This window comes from Pteropus alecto, unplaced genomic scaffold (genome assembly GCF_000325575.1).
Source record: "Pteropus alecto unplaced genomic scaffold, ASM32557v1 scaffold226, whole genome shotgun sequence".
Taxonomy (NCBI): domain Eukaryota; kingdom Metazoa; phylum Chordata; class Mammalia; order Chiroptera; family Pteropodidae; genus Pteropus; species Pteropus alecto.
Genome location: NW_006440132.1, coordinates 4,746,131 through 4,768,530, shown reverse-complemented (window position 1 = coordinate 4,768,530; position 22,400 = coordinate 4,746,131). Strand labels below are relative to the sequence as shown.

Below are 22,400 nucleotides of genomic sequence, written 5' to 3'. Positions count from 1 at the left end.
AGCATACATCTACGGCCAGAAGAAAGGGCCTCCAACAGGGTTGCAGGGGCGGTAAGCATCCTTCAGAGTATAGAGGTCAGTGCCAAGGGGATGCAGGCAAGGCGTGCACAGCATGTGTCATACCCTACTTTCTTCAAAGCCACGTGGTGGATGCACAGTAGTGGCTACCGCTGGGGCATGGAAGTACTGATTCTGTGTAGTTCAGTGTCTGTGTCTCCTGGATTTTGTTTGTTGTGGGGCGGGGGCATGTCCATGGTCCTGAATCATTAGTTCCTGCTTTAGCATGGTTCTTCTTTTGACTGGGGTACAGGGCTAACTCCTATTTACCCTCTCCCAGAATTTACATTTCCAGTTGCATTTTCTCTCTTGATTAACATTTTGCAGTTTTTATGTTATCTTGCCATAAAAGAACTGTGACTTTCACTACAAAATTTACAATTTGCATAGCTGATATGATATACTCTTAAGAGTCTCAAGTCTTTATCCATAGATATTTTATCTTTCTTGGAGATTAAAAAAAATTTAGAGAGGGTATTCTCCCCATACCTTTTATAACTCCCCTTCCTCACTAAGCCTTTGCTATGCTTGGGCACCCCAAAACACTACCCCCATCACAAAGGCAATCCAAAAAGCAGTTTGTAGTCTCTGATGTTCTGGAAGCCACTGCTTTTATGGAAGCCAAATGAATCATCCTTCCACACCCTTGATTGCTTTTATTCGATGTAGAAATATCTGTAGTTTGTTTTGCAGTATCACAGTTTATCAACATGAAATCCTCCGTGGGGTGGACAGACACTAAATTGTCCCGTGCTCACCCGATGAATCACATTGACAGAAGGAGAAAGAAGACAGTGAATGGGGGTGGGAGAAGCAGAGGAGCCTACGTAAAATTGCACAGTGCTCTGTCTTCTTTTCCCTGCCATATTTCTCTCGACGGTACTTACCACCTTATAGCACACTAAATATTTTACTTCTTGGTATAATTTATTGTGTTCCTCCCCATCCCATTAAAATGTAAGTTCCAAGAGGTCAGGGTTTGAGGTTTGGTTTGTTTGTTTGTTTGTTTGCTTGTTTGTTGTTGTTTTTTAATTTTGTCCATTGCTTTGTCCCAACATAGAAAAGAGCAGCTGGCACATAGTAAGCACTACATAGGTGCTCGCTGAATAAATGAAGGCTTCTGTGCAACTCACACCATCCTTTTAGATCTACTAATGAAGTCAAAAGGTTAGGGAGAAGGGAGAAAAAGAGGAAGGATGGACAGGAAGAAGGCAAGAGGGAGTGGAGCAAATAAAGAATTTGACAGCACTTTTCTGGATACTTTTCATAAATGTTGTTTCATTTTGTCTCGCCACTGTGAAAGGCAAGAGCAATTGTTTTCTCTCTGTAGATAGGAGAGTCGGAGTTTGACTCAGCACGGCTAACGAGGACTCTGCTGAGTTTATATAGCCAACTTCTCATTAAAAATAAATAAATAAATAACCGTCTTTGTAGTTACACAAAATTGGTTTTAAACTTCAGTTTTGTCTTTTACAAACTATGAGAACTTGGGCAAGTCACTTCACTCTCTGAGTCTCTATTTCCAAATACGAAGAATCACACTGCGAGCTCTGCTGTGAGAATACAGGAGATTGCACATCAAAAGCACTCAGGACGTAGTAAATGTCAGTTTCGTCCTTATCACTCCACCCCACCAACCTGAAATCAGACCTTCCAGCCCCCAAACCCCAGAGCCTCCCACGCCCACATACTTCCAGCCCTGGCTGTCCACACCATTCAGTAATAACCAGGAAGGAGAGAGTTTGATTGAGAAACTCGAGTTTTAGGTCCATTTCTAATTGTCTTGAGGAGGTTTGGGGCAGGCGGCGTCGATAATATATGACCTGGCAGTGAAAAGCCTAACTCTCCGCGTTTCGCTTTTATTTGCAACGGTCCCCATCAGGCCAGCTTCCCGAAGGCAGTCAGCACGTCTGTCAGAGCTGGCACGGGCTACGGGGGAAGTGCTGCTCTCTCAGCTGCTTTGGCAAAGCTTCACTCACTGGGGCCTGAAAAGGAAGTCAGGCCTTCAGATACCACAGTGCTGTCACTTCCAGGCATGAGGGGAGCTAGGATAAATACAGGGATGCAGGGCTCAGGGAGGAGCGGCAGCCTGAGGTCGCAAAGCACACGGGTATCAAAGCTTTGAGTAGGTTCCGATAGGAGTTTACACTTTCAGTTATTCTAAGGCAAGTACTTTCGTGTGTGGGCTCAGGTGTCTACCTGGCAGAGCAAGGAGGATGGATGGAAGGAGTGCAATGCTCTCTTTTCTATGACGTATAAGAGGCTCAGAAGCAGAGGTCAGGAGCCTTGAATTTGAATTCACACTGTACCTGGGGGATAAGTCACTTCCCAAGCTGGATCTCCTCTTCTCCACGGCCGCTCTCTTATTGTCTCTAGGTTCCTCGGTGGTAAGTGGAAGTGTCTGGAATTACGTGTGGAAGATCCTCTGGTTCTTGGCTTAAGTTCAGGCAGTTTGCTTGGCTCTCAGAGTCCCTCTGCCCCCGTCCCCGTCTGCTAACCCTTCCTGTCCATGTCCTCCAGGCAACAACAGCGTCCTGACCTGCATGGAGGATGGGCTGTGGTCCTTCCCGGAGGCCCTGTGCGAGCTCATGTGCCTGGCTCCGCCCCCAGTGCCCAATGCAGACCTCCAGACCGCCCGGTGCCGAGAGAACAAGCACAAGGTGGGCTCTTTCTGCAAGTACAAGTGCAAACCTGGATACCATGTGCCCAGCTCCTCTCGGAAGTCGAAGAAGTAAGTGGGGCTGCAGACACACACTCACGGGTTCTGGGCGGCAGGAGAGCCAGGTATGGCTGTCTGATTAGAACAAAGCGCTCATGTCTTTGCCAAAGGCAATACCCACCATCCATCCCATTCTGTCCTATGAGAATCTAGAAGGGCATTGTTAATAACTGCCTCCTGGCTCTGTGACCTCAGGCAAGTGACTTCACTTCTCCGGGCCTCTGTTTTTCAACAATAAGATGAAGTTGGCAGTAAGTTACCACACAGGAATGTTATGAAGAATAGATGAGGATATGTATGTAAAGTGCTTGCAAGGTGCCTGGCACATAGTAATTGTTCAATAAATGGCGGGCGTTCCTGTTGCCAGAGTGCCAGCACCCATCAGGGCACCCTAGCAAGAAGAGGGAGGACCAGGACTAACAGGGCTTGGATTTTATTCCAGTCCACATGTAACTAACTACAAGAAAGTCTGGAATTCTTGCTTGCCCCTGTTGAAGGAGTTCCACGAATGGGTTTTCCTTAATCCCTATGCATGCCCATCACCCAACAAGGCCGGCGGGGAATCCAGAAAGGGAAATGGAAATGGGAGGCCGGGCGACTCCAGAGAAGCTTGAGTGTTTTAGTTTAGGGCCCAGGTCTAGCCACTGGGACTTTGAGATGTCTCTTCTTTTATCTCTTCCTTGAAGACGGGCCTTCAAGACTCAGTGTACGCAAGATGGCAGCTGGCAGGCAGGAGCCTGTGTTCCTGTGACTTGTGACCCGCCTCCACCGAAGTTCCATGGGCTCTACCAGTGCACTAATGCCTTCCAGTTCAACAGCGAGTGTAGGATCAAGTGTGAAGACAGCGATGCCACCCAGGTAAGACTCCTTGACCTTGAGATCAATACTTTTGTCCCTCTCCTTTCCACTTATCAAAGACCAGCCTATATGTTAAGAACTACTTCCTCCAAGAGACTCTCCACGAATGCTAGAATTGGCTAATGGCGACATCACCAATGCCGAATTTAAGAAACTGAATTCTAATGACCTTCTCTGTAATCTCTCTGAGCCTCGTTTTCCTGCTCATAACACCATATTTTAGTTGTTTAGGGATTCTTAGCTTTGAAAAATTTTAATGTTGGAACCCTTATGAAGCAAATCGTATATGGAATCCCAGTGTATGAACTCGATCAAAGTTAGGTTACTCTGATAGGCGTGACCAAGGTTGTTTGCCCAGCTTTCTACCACCATCACACTATATTGGTCCTTGAAGTATGTAAGATCACAAGACTACCACTATCTTAAGACATAAGTTGGATCCTCAAGCATAAATAGAAAGGGCGTCATATTTAGACTAGAGGTACAATTTTGAGAATACGATGGAAAAAAAGAAGAAGAGAAGAAGAAGATGGCAGGAATTAAATTTTATCTTAATCCACATATATGTGAGAGAAGGCCCAATACTCCTGCTTACCCTTTCTGGAGTTGTGTGAATGAATTTTCCTTAATCTTCACACATCTCCCCTTCCTTAAAAAGATGTGTGGGGAATTGAAAAAGGAAAGAGAGATGAGAAGTCAGCTGGCTCCAGAGAAGACCAAAGTTAATAAGGAGCTCCACCTCGACAGACCCGAGCAGGTAGGGCTTGCTGCTCCAAGCTGCACGTCTCACGAGTGTGCAAGGATCTTCATCCAGGTGCGGCCAGAGTTTAGCCAGTTGGGCCCCAGTGCAGGTCTCACCCTCAGCCAGTCCTTACTGGTCGTTATTAGTGTCTACCAAATACCAGGTACCAGCACATCACCACCCTCACCTCTTCTCACCCCTGCTTCCCACATCCAAACAACTAGCAAGTTCTACCCATGCTCCTTCTGAGACACCTCCTGAAGCTGTTCTTCTCTGCCTCTAATGCCACCAGTCCAACTCAGGCCACCAGCATCTCTTTCCTGTGCCGCCACACAGCTTCCTGATCTCCCTGCTTCTACATCCTTGCGTCTCTCCAGTGTAGTGTCTACATTTCAGCCAGACTGGTTTGCTTAGAGCATAAATCAGATCATGACATTTTCCCGGCTTACGGCCCTTGTGAACTAGCGACTTGCCTCTCAGGACAAAATCTCAAGTCCTCTGGGTGGCATTCAAGACCTCGCCTCATTACCAGTAAGATGGCTCTCTCCTCTGCCTTCTCTATTAAAGGGGTCCTCGCACCTTTTCCAGCTGCTCCATTCCTAACCATCCTTCACAGTTCAGCTCAGGCACCCCTTCCTCCACGAACCTTTTCATGATGTTCCTTCCATTGTTGGGCTCAGTGTCCCTCCTCAGGAGACCCCTTCCAAGCATCGGACACTGTGCTCCATAATGCCCGCTATACCCCTCCCCCAGCCTGTGACCACACCTTTCATCTTCCCTGTGATTTCAGCACTTGGGACAGTGCCAGGCACCGAGTAAGGGCTCAGGAAATGACAGGGCCTGAGAAAGAGCTGCAGTGAGCAACCAGACCAATATCCTCATTTTCTAGTTCAGAAAACTAAGATTCAGAGAAGTCACTCAACCACCAAAGGTGACAGCTGATGTCAGCTGAGTCAAAATCAGAACCCAGGTCCCCCCAACTGTGGACAGACTGAATCCACTAGGTACTACCTGAAAATCCTTGACAGTGTACACTCATGGATGTCTGTGTACCCGAGTCATTCCCATCCTTGCCTGCCAGGGAAGCAGAAGCCGGTGCTGGAACAAGCAAAGGCCAGAGATTACCACGGCCTCATGCAGGCCGATCAACTTCCCTCTCACTCCCTTACATAAAACTGTTGCTAACAGTTACCCCGACTACTGAGCCAAATAATATTCTGGCCGTGGTCATGTTATCAAACTGAAACCCAGTCTGCCTGGGGCTTGCCAAGTACCTTTCATGGCCAGTTTGTATTTAAAGGAGAGGAAAATGTAAATTTATCAAGCGACTCGCGCAGTTCTGTTTGGCAGCCGGCGGAGAGGCTAGACGCAAAGGAGCAGGGTATTGCTTGTCGGCTCAAAGAATGAAGGAATGCGTGCCAAATGGGCTCCTGATACAATTGACGTTGCTAGTTTGTACTGCAAATGAATTTCCTCTACCCTCAGACCAGGGGACTGAGAGCCAAATCTAGTATTCACCTCAGATCCCCTCTTGCTGCCTGTAAACACGGCAGAAACGTACGGCCCAGAGCGTCTTGAATCAAACAGCTTGTATGGAGCGGGAATTCTTTGCTTTCCAAACAAGTTCCAGATCCTGGCAGAGAGGACAGGGGCTATTGTAGGGGAGATTCACATTCTCTCTCTCACTGCCACTAAAAGCAAATTAACAAATAAAAACCTCCACTTTATTCATTCCTTGGGAGCCAGTATGATGCTGGATCTGGTGTCTGAGTTCGAATCCTGGCTCTACCATTTACTAGCTGGAGGACTTGGGAAAATTATTTAACTCTTTAAGTGTCAGTTTCCTCATACATAAAGTGGGGCGGGTGGTAATAATACCACCTACCTCATAGTCTGTGAGGATTAAACGCGGTAACGGAAGTACGGTATGTCTGTGAGCAGCCCTGGAATTGTGCAGTACACAACCTGTGCCACCACAAGTTTGGCAGCCCCGGGGATGGCACAAATAAACTAGCCTGCTTTCAAGGTCACTTCTAGTGGAGAATAATCTCTGATGTTCCATGTGGGCTCCTACCGAACCTGAACACAAAGACGATGACTTGAAAGTCAGCCCCACAAAGTCAGAGAAGGGGGCATCATCATGCATGAGGCCAGGATGCGGGGATGGGAGACTGGTATGAACCACAGGGAAGCCCGATCTGTAGAATATCTAGACTCTCTAGATAGCACTGCCCAGTGGAACTTTATGCTGCGTTCGTATCTGTGCCGTGCTGTGTGGTGGCCACTAGCCACATGTGGCTGTGAAGCACTTGTCACATGGCTAGAGTGACTGAACAACTAAATATGACATTTTATATAAGTTTAAATAGCTCAAATTTAAATGTAAACAGCCACGCTTGTAAAGTACCTACCATATTGAACCGTTCAGCTCCAGAATTTATAGTAGTATTATGGTAAACGAAGACAGAGGACCTTAATAATAGTTCTTATTCTTTAATTTTTAAGTGTTTCCTGGATGCCAGACTGCAAACTTTCTCTTATTTTGACAACTCACAATAAACCTTTGAAAAAGAAACAATATGCCCATTTTACAGATGAGGAAAGAAGGCTTGAGAGGCTAAGTGCTTGCCCAGGAGTTGGTAGGTAGTGTTGACTGCACAGCTCTGCTCTGCCCACTGCCTCCAGACATTGTCAGGGCAAGCTGGTGGCAAAGGGCAGAGGTTCCATCCCAGGCCACTGGAGAAAACTGCTAATTATCTCAGCGTTTATCCAGCTCAGATGCTCCTGCGCTGTCTGAGGTGATAACTCAGGCTCAGATCTGTGTGAGAAGCATGGTGGGGGCTCTGTGATTAAGAGGGTGGGCCATCTCAGGATGGGGACAGGGTCTGTGGGAGATGCATACACTGAGGCTGCAGCAGGAGGGGAAAGGGCTAAAGGTGCTTTGTGGACAGTCATGCATTTAATGGTGGGTTTCAGCAATTCTACAGGAGCAAGAAAGCGGGGCCAGGGGGGCGAGAGTGGAATCAATAGGGCCCCCAGTTCATTACACGATCACCGAGGTGCCTGTAAAAGTGTTTCTGCTGCTAGTGATGGGCAGTGGGCCCTGCCTTCATGGGTTCTGCTCTGGACACAGCGTGTGCAATGCCTCCACAAGCAGGGGCCGCTTCCAGCTTTAGCATTGTCAAGTGCTTGCCCATGTACCCAGAGCCTCCCAGAGTAAGTCAGAAACATCACAGACCCATGTGAAGTTTGTGGTGTGCAGAATCTCAGAGATTCCCCCACTAATTTTATAGATGGCGCCACTGAAGCCCAGAGAGGGGAAGGGACTTACTCCAAGTCACACAGCAAGTTACCAGCAGAGTCAGATCTTAAAGCGTCAGATCCCCTAACCAAGTCATCACATAAGCCACATTTTCTGCACATTCTTACTCCTGGGTTTACATGTCAATCCTGTACCTAACTTAGAGGAAACAAACATAGATGAGGGCACCAGCTTGGAACAGAGGCAAATAATTAATCGCAGCTGCAATTTATTGAGCATTTACTACATGCCAATCTCTGGACTATATGCATTATACAGACTACTTCATTGAAGCCCCACAGCATCTGCCATCACCGTCCCATTTTGCAGGTGAGAAAGCTATGGTTCAGGGAAGTAAAATGGTTTGCCTCATGTCATACTGAGGCTCCTGCGATTAGGTCAGGCTGCCTCCGGAGCTTAAGTATTCATATCCAGCGCTGCACTTCTCGGTCCTGCCTTGCCCTGCTGCTGCCACATTTCTCACTGCCATTATTTTGTTTATTTTCATTTCCGCTAAGTAGAAGAAGTCATCTCCTCTCTCCTCCTTGTTCCTTCCTGTCACAGTAAAGTCACACAGGCTTACAGTCAAGAGATCTGGCTCCAGCACTGGCAGCCTGCATGACTGGGCATATTACTTCCACGTTCTGGCTGCTATAAATTCTAAAATGTGGGTGATAGTTTAGTTGATTGATTGTGAAGTTCTCTTAGACACAGAGTAGTTAAGAACCTTAGCTACTTAGAACTCCTAATGTGTGTGTTAAGCTCTAAATGCTTCACGTAGACTAACTCGATCCTCATAATGACTCTTAGATAGTAGACATCATGCCCATTTAACAATTGAGGAAATGAGGCATAGACAGGTGAAGGAACACAGATAGGATGTTGTAGAAATGGGATTTGAACCCAGACAGCTTGGTTTAAGTCCATACTCTTAACTGTTACACTAGCATCATTTCAAGACTTAATTTTTCACTTCCTAGCTGAGCCTAAGTTTCCAAATCTGCAAAAGGGACATATTTTCTACTTGACTACATTCTCGAAAGGATTTTGAGATGTGCAGAAAATACTTAGCACCCAATAATATTTGATCATACAATTATTATAAGCCTTCAGCTCTTTGTGGACCTGTCTAGCCAAAGGGACTTCAAAAGAGCACGGCATGCTTTTTCTGCAGATAGATGCACAGGCACAGAGAGGCAGAATGCTCAGCCTTGTGAGAGATTTTACCTTCGTGTGCAGAATGATGCACAGGCACAGAGAGGCAGAATGCTCAGCCTTCTTGTGAGAGATTTTACCTTCATGTGCAGAACTGTGCATTCAGAGCCAAATATACCAGTGGGCTCCCTGCCAGTGGGCTCTGGCCTCCCCAGATTGCATGTTAAATGTCAGGTCTTCTGTTGTCCAACCAGACTCAACATCAAGGGTCTACTCTGAGGATCTGCACTCAGTGGTAGGAAAGCCCTAACTATACCGAGATCTAGTCCTAAGAGAGGATTTGGAAATCCAGAGAGGCTCCAGAAGGTCAGCTGTGCAGCAAAGGCGTGGAGGTGGGAAGCAAGAGAAGCATGCAGGAGAGACAAGGCGACCTAGAGACCAGATGGAAGGACACGCACACAGCAGGAGATGGGGCTAGACGTGTCGTCTGGGTTCCCTTGTGGAAACCCTGGACTTCCAGCCTATGAGCATGCCTTGTTTGGAAGGCTAAGACATCTTAGCGGAAGCGGTCTTTTTAAAAGAAGATTTAGTCAGCAGCAGAAAGTGCCAGATGCCCTGGGCAGGAGGGAGAGAGACTGGAGGCAGCGAGACCAGTGCCTTTATGCTCCCACCTTTTATGGTGGAGCCTTCCCAGTCTGAAATTCCCCGAGCAGATTCCAGCTAGTTCTAATACATTCTCGGCTGCAAAGCAAGCTCCCCAGCCAGCTCTGGCCCACGTAGTGCTGAGGTCTGCAGCCCTTCAGGGGCTGCAGGCCAAATGCATCATAGGCTCAGGCCAAGGCTACAGGAAATTGGGGTCAATTTCCCACTCCCTTGAGAGCCCAGCAGAATCATGGGGCCTGGGGCCTGGGGCTCTGGGAGGGAGAGTCGGGGTTCTCTGAAGCCACATGATGCTGCTTAAAAATTTCCCTGAGCTCACACAGACTCTCTTGGGGTGGACTCTACAAGTCATCCCACAGCTGCATACTCGGGATGGGCCACCCTTCTCTCATGGCCACTGCAATTGAACCCTCCTCGTGCTGGCCTAGGAGAGGCTCAGAGAGGGGCCCCCTTTTCTTTTCTAAATCCTGTCTCCTTGCAGCTGTTTTCTCAGACAGGGGAGCTTCAGCCTGCATCAGCCCTTTCGAAGAGTTTATTCATTTCCTCATGCATGCGCTCATTCATTTATTCCCTCCTTCACTCATTTCTTTATCTACTCACTTATTCATTTATGTCCACATGCATGCATTCATTTATCTTCTTGTTTATTAAACAAATTCATTCCAAAACTCTCTACCTATTTATCTGATCTTTTGTTAAACAACCTGTTCTTGAATGAATAAAAATATCTATTGAGTGGTGAATGGGCTGAGCTGTCAGGACCTATTCAACATTGTGGGAGGCCCTGAGAACGTGGATATGAGCAGGGCTCCATCTTGGGTCTCGAGGAGCTTGTCATCTAGATGGGACAGATGATAAACGAAGAGGCCAGGCGTGTCAGAGACCTGAAGGTAGTACGCTCTGCAGAACTGGGATGGCGTTAGGACAGGATGGCTTGTGCCAGATAATGTATTTGGGCCAGAAGGCGAAGGGGAGGGAACAGCAGACAGGAGGAGCAGTGAGGGCAGAACGTGGTGCTTGAAACAGCTGATGGGGCATGCAAGAATGTGGGCGATTTAAACTCAAGTTCAAGGTTGGTGGAGGTGCCGTAGGGAGCAACAAGCAGGAGAATTAGACAGAGTTAAGGCTGGGGAGCCTACGGGGACCAGACACAGGAGTTTAAATGGAAGCTGAGGGGCGTGGGAGCCATTGCGCAGACTGTCGCACTGGTGGAGCACGGTCAGCTCCTCTGACCTCAGTTTCTCTCCTTATCATAAGCTTGAAAGAGGGAGAGAATATACAACTTGTTTTCAGATAGATGGACCCCCTGTGCAGAAACTATGCATGGTTTTCTATTTCTGAGGAGTAGAGTCCCGACGTAAGCTGACATTTAAGGCCCCACACCTTATCGGCCTTACTAGCTCATCCTCCCCCATCTTCTCCCTTGAGTCACAAGATAAGAACCACACAGTGTGTGGGAGGGGGGAGGGTGGAAATCTGCTGCTCACTACACTTTTTCGCATTTGCACATGCACTTCGGCCTTCCATAAATGTGCTTCCATCCTCGTTATATGCATCCTTGAAAACTCTTCAATCTATCGCCTCTAAGAGGCCTTCCCTGTTTGCCTCTCATTACCGGTGACTCCCATGAACTCACAGCACTGTCACCAAGCACAGTCATACGGACATGGCTGGCTGCTCACATGAGTCTTTCCGCCTGGCTCAATGAAGCAGATACTGGCTCGCTTTACTTTTGGACCCCACAAGAGTGGGCACGGGTGAGCACTGGGAAATGGCCCTTGAATTCAGGGGCAGTTCTGAAATTTCTACAGAGCTGGACCTTCCGTTAGAACCTTAGACATTGAAAGGGGGCTCTGAAAATGGACTGTGTCTGCAAGCTGCATTTCTCTACCGCTTTGCAAAAGATTTGAGGAACTTGGTATTTCCTATTTTAAAGAACTGGAAGGAGGGCACTGATGCTGGAACAGAAAGAATGGAATGGGATGAACCGAACGGAATAGAACGGAGTGACGCCGAAGGAAGGAAGGGAAGGGAAAGGAGAGGAAGTAAATGCCCCAGAAGAGAAAACTGCTCAGCTGGGCCGAGGTGGCCGAGCTCGCATATGGCAGAGCCCTGACGTGGGTCACTTTCTCACTGGCTGGGAGGAAGCAAGCTTTGGGGTGTACCCGCCTCCTAACGAGCAGCTCCAGGACCCCTGCTCTCACTCACTGTACGAGTTGTGGTACACTTGGGTCCCTACCTTCTTAAATCAAAAGTTTAAAAAACAACCAACGAAACAAATTCCTCTGATTGAAATCTCTGAAATAACCCTAATCTAGGACTTAGGAAGCCTGGGAGTTAGGCTCACAGAGAAGCTTTGTGCCAGTCCTTCCCACGCTGAGTCCTCCCTCTGTCTCCCCACTTGTAAAATGGAGATGTTAAAAATGTCTCTATTTTGGGTGATTGGGTTTCCACCATTGTTAAGAAATTTTAGGGAACACTTTCGGATCTCTGAGGAGATGAGAAATGGTTTCTTTTTTATTTTGAAAAGCTTATTGAGGGTCAGGGGGTCTCTCTTGGTCCTGACTGTGTTTCTGTGGTGTTCAGGGACGTGGGAGCAATGTCATCCACTGCCGGAAAGATGGCACCTGGAGTGGCTCCTTCCACATCTGCCAGGAGATGCAAGGCCAGTGCTCGGCCCCGAACCAGCTCAACAGCAACCTCAAACTGCAGTGCCCTGAAGGCTATACCATAGGTACGGTGGGTGCCCTGGGTGAGCCACGGGAGGGGCAGGGCCTTCTGGGAGCTCAGACTGGTGCTTGACTGGGTAGTTGGGCACCTGTACTGTGTGAGGCCCTTTGTGAGGTGCTGGGGAAAACAGAGATGAATGAGACCAGACCCCGTCCTCCCAGAGACAGGAAAGGGCACAAATGTGAGAGAGGCCATGGTAGGGGAGTGCACATAGTCACCCTGGAGTACAGAAGAGCTGATCGGTGCCTCTGGGGACACAGAAGGCTCTCAGAGGAAGGGACACTTAAACAGGGATTAGAAAGAGCTTTTTGGGCAAGAAATGACTTTCCAGACAAAAGGAACCGTGTGGCAGGGGGAAGGAGATACGATAGCACACATCATATTTAGGAAAGCAGTAGTGGTTTGTGTGGCTGCCTTTAATATTAATCTTAAAAGTTGCATGATACTAATCACTCATGAGTACCTACTATGGGTCAGGGCCCACATCAAGCACTTTAGAACATCATATCTTATCCTCTCAAGTACCTTTAACAGATGAGAACATTGAGACTCAAAGCATTAGCAGAACCTGCCCCAAGTCTGCAATCTGTCCTACTCCAGAGCCTGAGTCCTTCCTATGGTGTCCCAGTCACCTCCAAAATGAGGATAAATAGCAGTTTCAAAATGCTGTTTGTGTGGTGATAGGCCAGTTCGCAAAGCGCTCGCAGTGAGCTGAGACCTGGGTTCGATGCCGGGCATTTGCGTGGTTGAAACCAGGCGTCTGGACAGATGCATTCGTCTCAGGCTGAGGCTTTCTGGGGAACTGAGTACACGCTGTGACGACCTCAATTGAGGACAGTGATGCTAACCTTTTGGACTGATTCCCTAATTGACCATGATGAAAAGCCCAGGGAATTGAATGTCCCTTCTCATGGCCAGTGTGATTTATGAGACAATCACCAGGGCTGTCTGGAGCAGAAGGTTATCTGTACACATGCTCACTCCCAGTCACTCGGAGCCAACACATTCTGCACCCAGCGAAACAAGAGTTGCTGCTTCATGTCCAGAAGCCGGGCCTGTGGTTGGACATTGAGGTGGGCGGGGCCCGACCTCCCCCTTTTGAAGATGGACACACATAGCCTCAGAGTGCAGCAGTTCATCACCTGAACTTAGAGTCAGAGTCTGTGCTCCTCTCTGCACTTAGTCCACAGGACTTGCTCCTGCAGGGGTCAGAACACACCGAGGCACGTGGTGGCCCATTCTGATGATGTAGGAGGTGCTTTCAGATCCTACAGAACCACCAGTCCAAGGACCTTGACAGGAGATTTGCAGAGAGTGGGGATCTCATAGGACCTGCCGGTACGGACATTCTAGAAGGGAGCGTAGTGACATTGAGTAGCGTTAGCAGAACCTGCCCCAAGTCCGTCATCCCTCCTACTCCACAGCCTACTCCTGGTATTTCCCAGGGGATGCTTTTCTCCATCATTGCTGATGAGTGTGTGTGGCTCTAGATACATCTGTGGTATGGTCCCCACTCCCAACTCAAGATATGCAAGCGAATGAATATTCAGTCATACTCATGACTGGCAGTCATGAGCACCCCTGGAAGAAAAATACTGATTAAATTATTTCTATTAAAAAAAAAAAAACTATAAAAACAGACTTTCTTCATGTCTATATCCACTGACACATTCAAATATATTCACACGTGCATATACACAAGTACTAATGCTTAATGACAAAACAGACCCAAACACACGCATCATTCAGTAAACTCATGCCTAACATATACACAACAGCCAAATGCCACACGAGTACATCACTCAAACACATAGCTTCACATAGCACGCACACAAATGTGACACATAAGTACACATACATCACAGGCACAACCACATCTTATGCCCTCAAACATATCAAACTCTCAGAAAGATGCACAAGAGGCAAAGAGCTCACACACACGTACACAAGGACATCACGTGGCCACTTTGTGCATACATCGTATCCACGTGTCACAACCAGATGAGCCGTAATACCCCGGACAGTCTGGAAGTAGGCAGAGGACGGTCAGCAGCATTCCATTTCCCACTGAGCATTTTCATGGTCAAAGCAGAAGTGGACAGAAGTCTATATGACATTAGCGCCCGAATCTCCTCTCCGTCCCCTGCACCCTGTGCTCCCGCTGCCATGCAGCTGGCTCTTTGAAGAACATGGTCATCCAGGGCGGGTGGGGGCACATGAGGGAACTGAGATAAAGAGCTCAGTGGGGACACGGGGGGAGCAGGAAGAGGTGAGGCAGGTTTCCCTGAGGACTCGCAGCTCCCTCTTCTCCTCACCTCCGAAGGCCTTTCAGATCCCCTCCTAGGCTGAGCCCCTCCCTGGGGAGAGCCCACCTAACCAAGGAGAGATTCTTGATCAGAGGCCTTGTAAACAGGGGTGAGGTATGTGTTGGTATGTATTGGGCTTGGGGGCTGGAGGGTATGTCTGGGCCCTTCCCCAAGCAGCACAAGGAGGCTTCTGTGGCAGTTAGGAGCCTTTACGAAGTTGCTACCGCCACCAAGGCTGCCACCCTGCGTGCTCCTCTGGGGAAGGAGAGGCAGGAGCCTGGTGAGATCACCGCTCTGTAATGATGCCAATTAGGGTTCATATATCACAACACAGCAGCCTGGTCCTGAAGCCCAGAGCTGCCCAGGAGTGGGGGAGGGGACCAGAGGAGGGAGCCAGCCGCAGAGCAAGAGACATTAAGACAGGGCTGCCGCACAGGGCAGCAGTGGCCTCCTGTGTTGACTGGATTTTTCCTGTTTCTCCCCTCTTGGGATAAGACAGCTTTTGTCTGTTTCTCAGAGGCTGCGTCTTCTTTTTTCAGAATAATTTTATCTTTGCAGCCTTGCCTCGTCCTTGCTCCCTCAAAACTCCTTGAGCAGTGATCCCATGACAAGCACTCAGTGCTGAGTTTCTCTGACTCCCCGGCATTTTTCCCCTTTATTCTCATCACTCATCTTTTTTTTTTTTTTTTTTGGTCTTTTTGCATTCCCCCCATCTCTTATCTCTCCTCTAGCCCTTCGCCTGTCTCTGGTCCCTTCCAACGCTGCCTCTGTTTCTCTTTATTTTGTGTGGCTCCATCACACCTGTATCACTGTGCTTGCAAGTCAGAGAGACAGGGTACTAGTTCATGGCCCTCTGCTCGCTGGCTCTGTAACCTGAGCTCCGTATCCTTTGCTCTCTCACCTGTGACATGGGTGTGATGACACTGGTCTCACAGGGCTGGATTTGCAGATTTGCAGGAGAATGAGCAACATGTGAAAAACACCTAGCAAGGCAGGAATCTCTCTCTTTGGGCTCAGTTTAAAATGAAGAGGTTCTACACATTTAGAACCTGCGTTCGCCGCCCCCGCTTTGCCCCCTCTTCAGTCCTGGTGCGTCTCTTAGACTGAAGAGGATGACGAGACTGGATAGATGAACTACGTATGCATATATGAGTCCGTGTGTATATGTACAACTGTACATGTATGTTTATGTGTGTGTAATACAGACATTTTCACACATATACATATGTTTGGAAGGGAGACTTTAGAATGGCTAACAGAATAAAATATTTTTAAAAAAGAGTTGACTGTATCTCGTGAACCATGTAGTGCTCAAGCGTGGTCTTGGCACTAAGGCAGGGGGATGACCGCTTCGGGGCCCTGCTCAGATTCCTAGACCTCAGTCCTTTGTCCACATGAAGTCCTGGGGACACCTCATGGAATAGGCTTTGGAGTCCTGGGGACACCTCATGGAATAGGCTTGATTTTCAGAATGGGTGAGCTCAGGGCAGAGACTGAATTAGCCAAATTATAGTCAAATTGCCAACCCAGAACTTGAAAGTCAGCTGTCTTCACCGAGAAATCCCTGGACCGAGTTAGGACTAACAGGTCCTAACTCTGGCCCTGTTAGTCATCTGTGCCTTCACTGACTCATTAGCTGATTCATTTTTTCCCACTTCTTTGTATTCCTTTCTGTGTATTCAGTCATTCATCCATTCACTAATCCACTTACATTCCCACTTATTCCTTCATAAATGCCTATTCATCATTCACTTACTCTCTCTTTCATTCATTCCTGAGTGTCTGACATCTGCCATGGACAGCCTAGGCTCTGGGCACAGAATGGGGGGGCACAGAGTGTGCTGGCCTCACAGAGATTACAATCCAGCAGGGAAGAGAGCTATGGATATTAAAAAGAAAGCCACCAAAGCCAATGGGAAGGGGTAATGTGACAAATGCTCTGATGGATGCCTCTGAGGGAGTTGGGCCTGCCAGGAAAGCATAGAGGCCTTCTCTGAGCAGGTGACACTGGATCGAGGTCTGAAGGGTGATGAGCGATGCACTAGTTGAAGAAGAGTGGGAAAGGTCGTGAAGGCACTCAGGAGGGCGTGCGTGTAAGCCCCGTGCGAGGAGAAAGTGTGTGGCCAAGAAGCTGGTGTTCCATTCAGGTACTCACTGTGCACTCAGAATCCCTGCATGTCAGGTGCCAGGTTAAGCTCAGAGATGAACCTACCTCGTCCTCGTCCTCCCAGGGCATCTCTGTAACCATGGAAATGTGGCACAGTGGGGTAGGGCCAACACAGGAGCGAGACTCGGTGTCAAACACTGCCCTCACTCAGCTTCAGAAGTCAGGGCAAGCTTCTGGGAGGATTTGAACTGGGCCTTGAAGAACCGTTAAGATTTGACTGTGCGAAGGCAGATGGGGGATGGTTCAAGAGAAGGAGTGAACAGGAGCAGCAAAGTACAGAGGCGAGGAAGTGTGGGACTCAGATGGAAAACCAAGCACAGGCCAGTTGGACTAAGCAAAGCGTGAAGGTGGTTAGTGGGACATGAGATTGACCAGACCATGGGAGGCCGTGAACGCCCGACAGAGGGGACTGGACTTTGTCCTGGATGTGGGGAACCTTGGAAAGCTTTCAAGCAGAGGAGGAGCAAGACCAAACTGGGCTCAGGGCCTGTGAGTATGGCGATGGGTGCCAGCTGGACTGGAGACAAGAGAATAGAGTCGGGGAGACCAGAAGCAGTTGTGCTAGGGAGTTTGCTCCTCCCTACTGCCCTCCGGGGTGGGATGGCCCAGTCCACTGGGGACCAGGAAGTGGCAGGGCCCACACTTCCTGAGAGCAGCCCATGGGTGCCAAGAGATGGTGCTGAGCAGCTGCCTCACACTCTGCTTCTCTTCAGGGTCGGAATGTGCCACCTCGTGCCTGGACCACAACAGCGAGTCCATCATCCTGCCAGTGAACGTGACCGTACGGGACATCCCCCACTGGCTGAACCCCACACGGGTGGAGGTGAGTGACAGGGGCTGCTCACTGGCTGCTAAGGGGAAGGAGATGACCATGTTGAACACTTACTGTGCCCTGGTTCTGCACTAGTCCCTTTACATTTGTTAAATCATCATCAAATGTCACACATCCCTGTGGGGTGGGGACTCATTTGCAATAATCATTTCTCCAGTTCTTAAGTATTTAATACTTTCCCTCTGTCTGGCCCTGTGCTAAGGACCTTTTATTTACTGTTCCACTGAGTGCTGATGACAGTCTAGGAATAAGAAGACTGATGTTCATAGTTTACAGATGAGGAAACTAAGACACCAAGAACACGTAAATAGAAAGCACAGAATCATGCGTGTTCCTGGGTGTGCACAGCACCCGCGTCTTCTGTTACAAAGATGGTGCTGTTGGGCTTGTCTAGTGCAAGCTCTTGGAAGGCCTTCCACATTGCATGGCCTAGATTTCTGGTGTCTTACTCCATGCTTGACTTATTTGGTGGAAAGCAATTAATAAGTGATGTGGAGAAGTAGTAACACCGATTGTTTATGAAGCACCTACTCTGTGCACCCAGCACTTAGCACATAGGACGGCATTAAATCTCAGAATGTACGGAGTAGAGTGGAAGGCATTGTCTGTATTCTCTGCTTGAGGACAGTGAGATCTCAGGGGCGAGTGATGGACCCAGAGTGTGAGCTCCAACCCAAGCCTGAGCCCAAGTGTCATGCTCTTCCCGTGGCACCATGATGACCTGCCCAGGCAAGAGGCTATGGAGGCCTCGCCTCCTGGCAGCCAGTGGCATGGCCTGGTCCATTTGGGGGCTGGCCACTCCCACTTTCCTTTGTGTCCCCCATTTAGTCAGAGGCCCCCAGAACTGATGTGGGACCCCACTCTTGTCCTCCAGGGCAGTGTGCATCTCAGGCCTCCTGTACCAGCTCTGGGCATCGGCTCCTCCCCCTGGAGGAAGTGGGAGGCAGAGGTGCCTCTCCACCAGTACTTCTTCCTGGGGCACTGGGAGGCCTCCCTATCTGCCTGCCCGCTGCAGATCAGCTGCAGATCGCAGGCCGGATAGCTGGGGTTGGATAGCTGGGCAGAACCCGATACGGGGTGTACTGTTTCTCAAATGAGCTGAGGGCATGATTGCGAGGGCTTGCTCAGCACTCTGGGCCTGTGGACCTGGCCAGCCCCCCTCTACTCCCCGATGCACCCCAGTGTTCCCCTCTCCTCACTTCTTCCTTACCTCTATCTCCAACTTTATTTCCTTTTCCTGCCTCTATTTTCACTGTTTTTCTCTTCCCCCTCCCAGCACTTCCAAGGCCTTGGCCCGCCTCCCTCCACCCACCCTTCACCGACCATGACCATGACCATGTCCATGTCCATCCTCCCAGTCTCCCTCCATCTCTCTGCCTCTGACTATCCCCCGCATCCACGAGACAGGCCCGCTTCCCTGAGCTCATGCTCCTTCACCCGTTTCCTCCACTCAACGCGCCTCTCCCCATTCTTAACCGAGTCCACGTAGATTCTTGCCGAAGACCCGGCGAATGCGGATGTGTCGCACACACCCGGGGCTCGCCCAGGGCCCATGTGTCAGGATCCCAAGGAGACTGGCCATCCCAAGTAGAAGCCCCTCGTGCTACAGACGGAAGCTCAGGACTGGAGAGGGAGGGGACTAGGCCAGGGGCACGCAGGAGGCGGAGCCAGGGTTGTGATTGGCAGCTCCTTCCTCGCTGTACCTCCCCTCTCTCTACCGTACCCGGACCCCCACACACCCAAAGGTAGGGGAATGCACCCCACACAGGGCAGACTCGGGAGATCACCCTCACGTCCAGTACCGGGGTGGGAGGTGGGGCTTCGTTGTCTGGCCCAGGTCATGTCCCCTGGCCCGGTCCCACTCAGGCCTTTTCTCTGCCCCCCGCCCCAGGGTGAATTCCCTCCCTTCCCTCTGTGAGCCCCGGGCACTAAAGAGTTCAGTTATAATTCACAGTGAAATAAATCCTGAATCTGAAAGCCTGCAAGCCCCCCTCCCCAGTTGCCCACCCGCCGCCTGCCCGCCCCAACCCCCACCCAGTTCCCTGGTCTGCCGGCCTTTATTGATGCCGGCCTACCGAGAGAGCCATAACGAGGTTCAGACCTCCACCGGTCTCCGGAGGCCTCATTATCCAGGAGGAAAAAAATGTGGTAGAAAAAGGGAGGAGGGCGAAGGGCAGAGATTGATGATTTCCAGGAATACGGCAGAAAAGCTGGCCTCTGCTGCACCCGCGCCCCCGGTGTGGCGAGAGCTACAGAAACAGGGCTGCTGGTGCAGGCGTCCAGAAGCGGGCCCTGGATAGCTTTGCCTCCCGAGGGTCTGCCTCTGAGTGCCAGTGCGAGGTAGATGGTCCGGGCACGGCTCTGCTCCAACTCCTGTCACCTTCGCCCCCAGGGTAAGAAAGTGAGAGGTGAGAACTGACAGTTAATGGATGCCTACTGTGCATCGGGCATTGGATCAGGCACTTTCCATCCTTTATTTGCATCCCACCCCCACCACATGTGCACATGTGCGTGCATGCGCACGCAAGCGTACACACACACACACACAGACACCTGTGAGGTGGGTATTAGTCTCTTCATTTTTTCAGTGGAGGAAATGGAACCTCAGGGGTGGAAGCCACTTGCCTAAGAAGAATTAAAGGGGGACCAGGTCAGTCTAATACTGCAGTTCACTCCAGCCTCTCCTGAACGTACAGCAGTAATAACAAAGGCAAAACATTTACTGATCGTACCAGAGATGTGCTGGCAAATGGTTTACAGCAAGCTCTCCACAAAAAACGATCTCTGATCTGTAGCATTTGCCAGTTACTGTGGTGTAAACGATCCCACCATGGCAGATGTCACGTTTTGCAAGTTGCTGTCACTGCACACAGAGTCGCCCATGCAAGCCGCGGCAGCCCACCACCAGTGCTTCTCACATGACAGGCTCTATCTTAAGCACGCATACCTCTTGGCACGTATGGGAGATGATCACTTAGGTGGATGGGAGAGCGCCACTGAGATCATGTGTCATGACTACTGCACGTGTGTTGGATCAGTATTAGACTGTATGCTAGATAGAACAGTGACCTTCGTGAAGGCAGGTCCGTGGTCATCTCATTTACCATGATATGCCCTTCAGTGCCTAGCACAGAGCAGATGCTCACTAAGTATATATATGGTTGCTGACTGAGGTAACAAAGGTTCTAGTTAAAGCCCAGGCTCCTCCTTGCTGTACGTCTTTGGACAAATCCTATCAGTTTTCTAGGCTGTAGTTTTCCCATCTGTGAAGCGAGAGATAGGCCTAAATCAAGAGTCACAAATTCAAATACCTACAGGAACCAGGCAGGTGGGCTGAATGGATGAAGCAGGCTAAATACCTAGGTATTAATATCTAGGTATATTATTGTTATTATCAGTAGTAGTGGTGATGGTGGCAGTGGTGGTATTTACTGTGAATATTTCAGAAAAACTTAAGAGAAAATATAACAAACACTCATGGACATGCCACCCACTTAAGAAATAAGACTACAAATACCGTTGAGGTTCCTTAGTTCCTATTGAGATAAACTTACATGCTGATCTTAAGCATAAGGCTTGATGCACATTTCTGTTGTGCCCAGTCATGAAACCAGTGCTCACATTGGGGGTGATTTTTCTAACTCCCCAGAGAGTCCTTCACTTCCCATGCCAGGCAGCGTCCCACGTACCAAGGCAACCTTGGTTGGTTTTGCTTATTTTTTAAATTGAGGTATAATTGACATATAAGATCATATTAATTTCAGGTGTACGAAAACATTTTAGTTTTGCTTTCATAAACACACACACAAAAAACATTCTGTCTCTTTACTATTTTAAAGTATTCCTCCTATGCAGCTCCCTCTCTCCCACAGGTGCATTTTTGAAAGTGGTAGGGATACAAAGAAATCTTCCTCTAATCTAATAAAGGAGACAATACAAACTCGAGGACAGATTGAAATGCCCCCTGGCTCAGCGCTGGAGAGACTGCAGGGAAGGGTGGGGACTGTGGTAAACCGAGGAGACCTATGCTGCTTCCAAACGAAGCAGCTCTAGCTGAATGTGGCGAGGTGGCCACGTGGGCCTAGGGTGGCCGGAGTTGCCATTTTTTTCTTGAGTACGAGAAATGTGGAATCTTTAAAATATGAAATCTCTCATTTAAAACAAAATATATTAGCAAATCACTTTGACTTCTGTTAAGGACTTTGTGTGCCAAACCAAACGTTTCCAACAGAATTTGAACCCAGGGCTGATGCTCCTGCATCCATCCTGCAAGGCAACCACCTTTCACATTATAAATCATAAACATATGCAACACTTGCAAATGAAGGTGCAGAATTCATTCCTCGGAGAGAAGTTAGCACTGTGGGAAATCCGCCAAGTGTCTAAGGGTCAGAGGTGCAATGGTTCCTACTGAATATCTTATGTGGAGAAGGAGAGATTACATGCCCTGGCAGGGGAGCCCGTGGATAGAGAGATGTGACCAGAATCCAGCGATTTTCATTCATTTTTTTTCTTTCCTTTGGTCATCTGCTCATCTGTTCATTTATGCATTCAAAAACATTGAGTGTGCACCTCCACTGAAATGGCAGATATTCTTCACATACCTGGGATATATGGTGGAAAATGACTAGGCTTTCAAAAGGCTTACCCAGGAGAAAGCCAGAAGCTCAGGAATTGACAACAAAAGGCGAATATAAGTTAAATGATGTAATTCACTCACAGAAGGTCCTATAAATCAAGGAAAAAATGAAGGAGAAAAGACTGCTCATCTTAGAAAGTATCAGGAGGGGTGTCAGTGCCGAGCCTCAGGGTGGTGGGGCGGGGGGTGCTCGTCAGATGCTTTCTCAGATGTCTGGCTCTTTCTGGGGCCCAT

The 22,400-nt window shown here is 49.0% G+C and overlaps 1 protein-coding gene across 1 annotated transcript in view; it reads left to right on the top strand.

Moving 5' to 3' along the window:
- The window catches only part of PAPPA (pappalysin 1), a 224,207-nt gene that overhangs the window by 176,817 nt on the left and 24,990 nt on the right, over positions 1-22,400 (top strand). The window contains exons 16-19 of the mRNA XM_006917094.3: positions 2,578-2,788; positions 3,463-3,634; positions 12,079-12,226; positions 17,409-17,518. Of these exons, the coding sequence (XP_006917156.1) occupies positions 2,578-2,788; positions 3,463-3,634; positions 12,079-12,226; positions 17,409-17,518 (641 nt within the window). The remainder of the gene's footprint in view (positions 1-2,577; positions 2,789-3,462; positions 3,635-12,078; positions 12,227-17,408; positions 17,519-22,400) is intronic.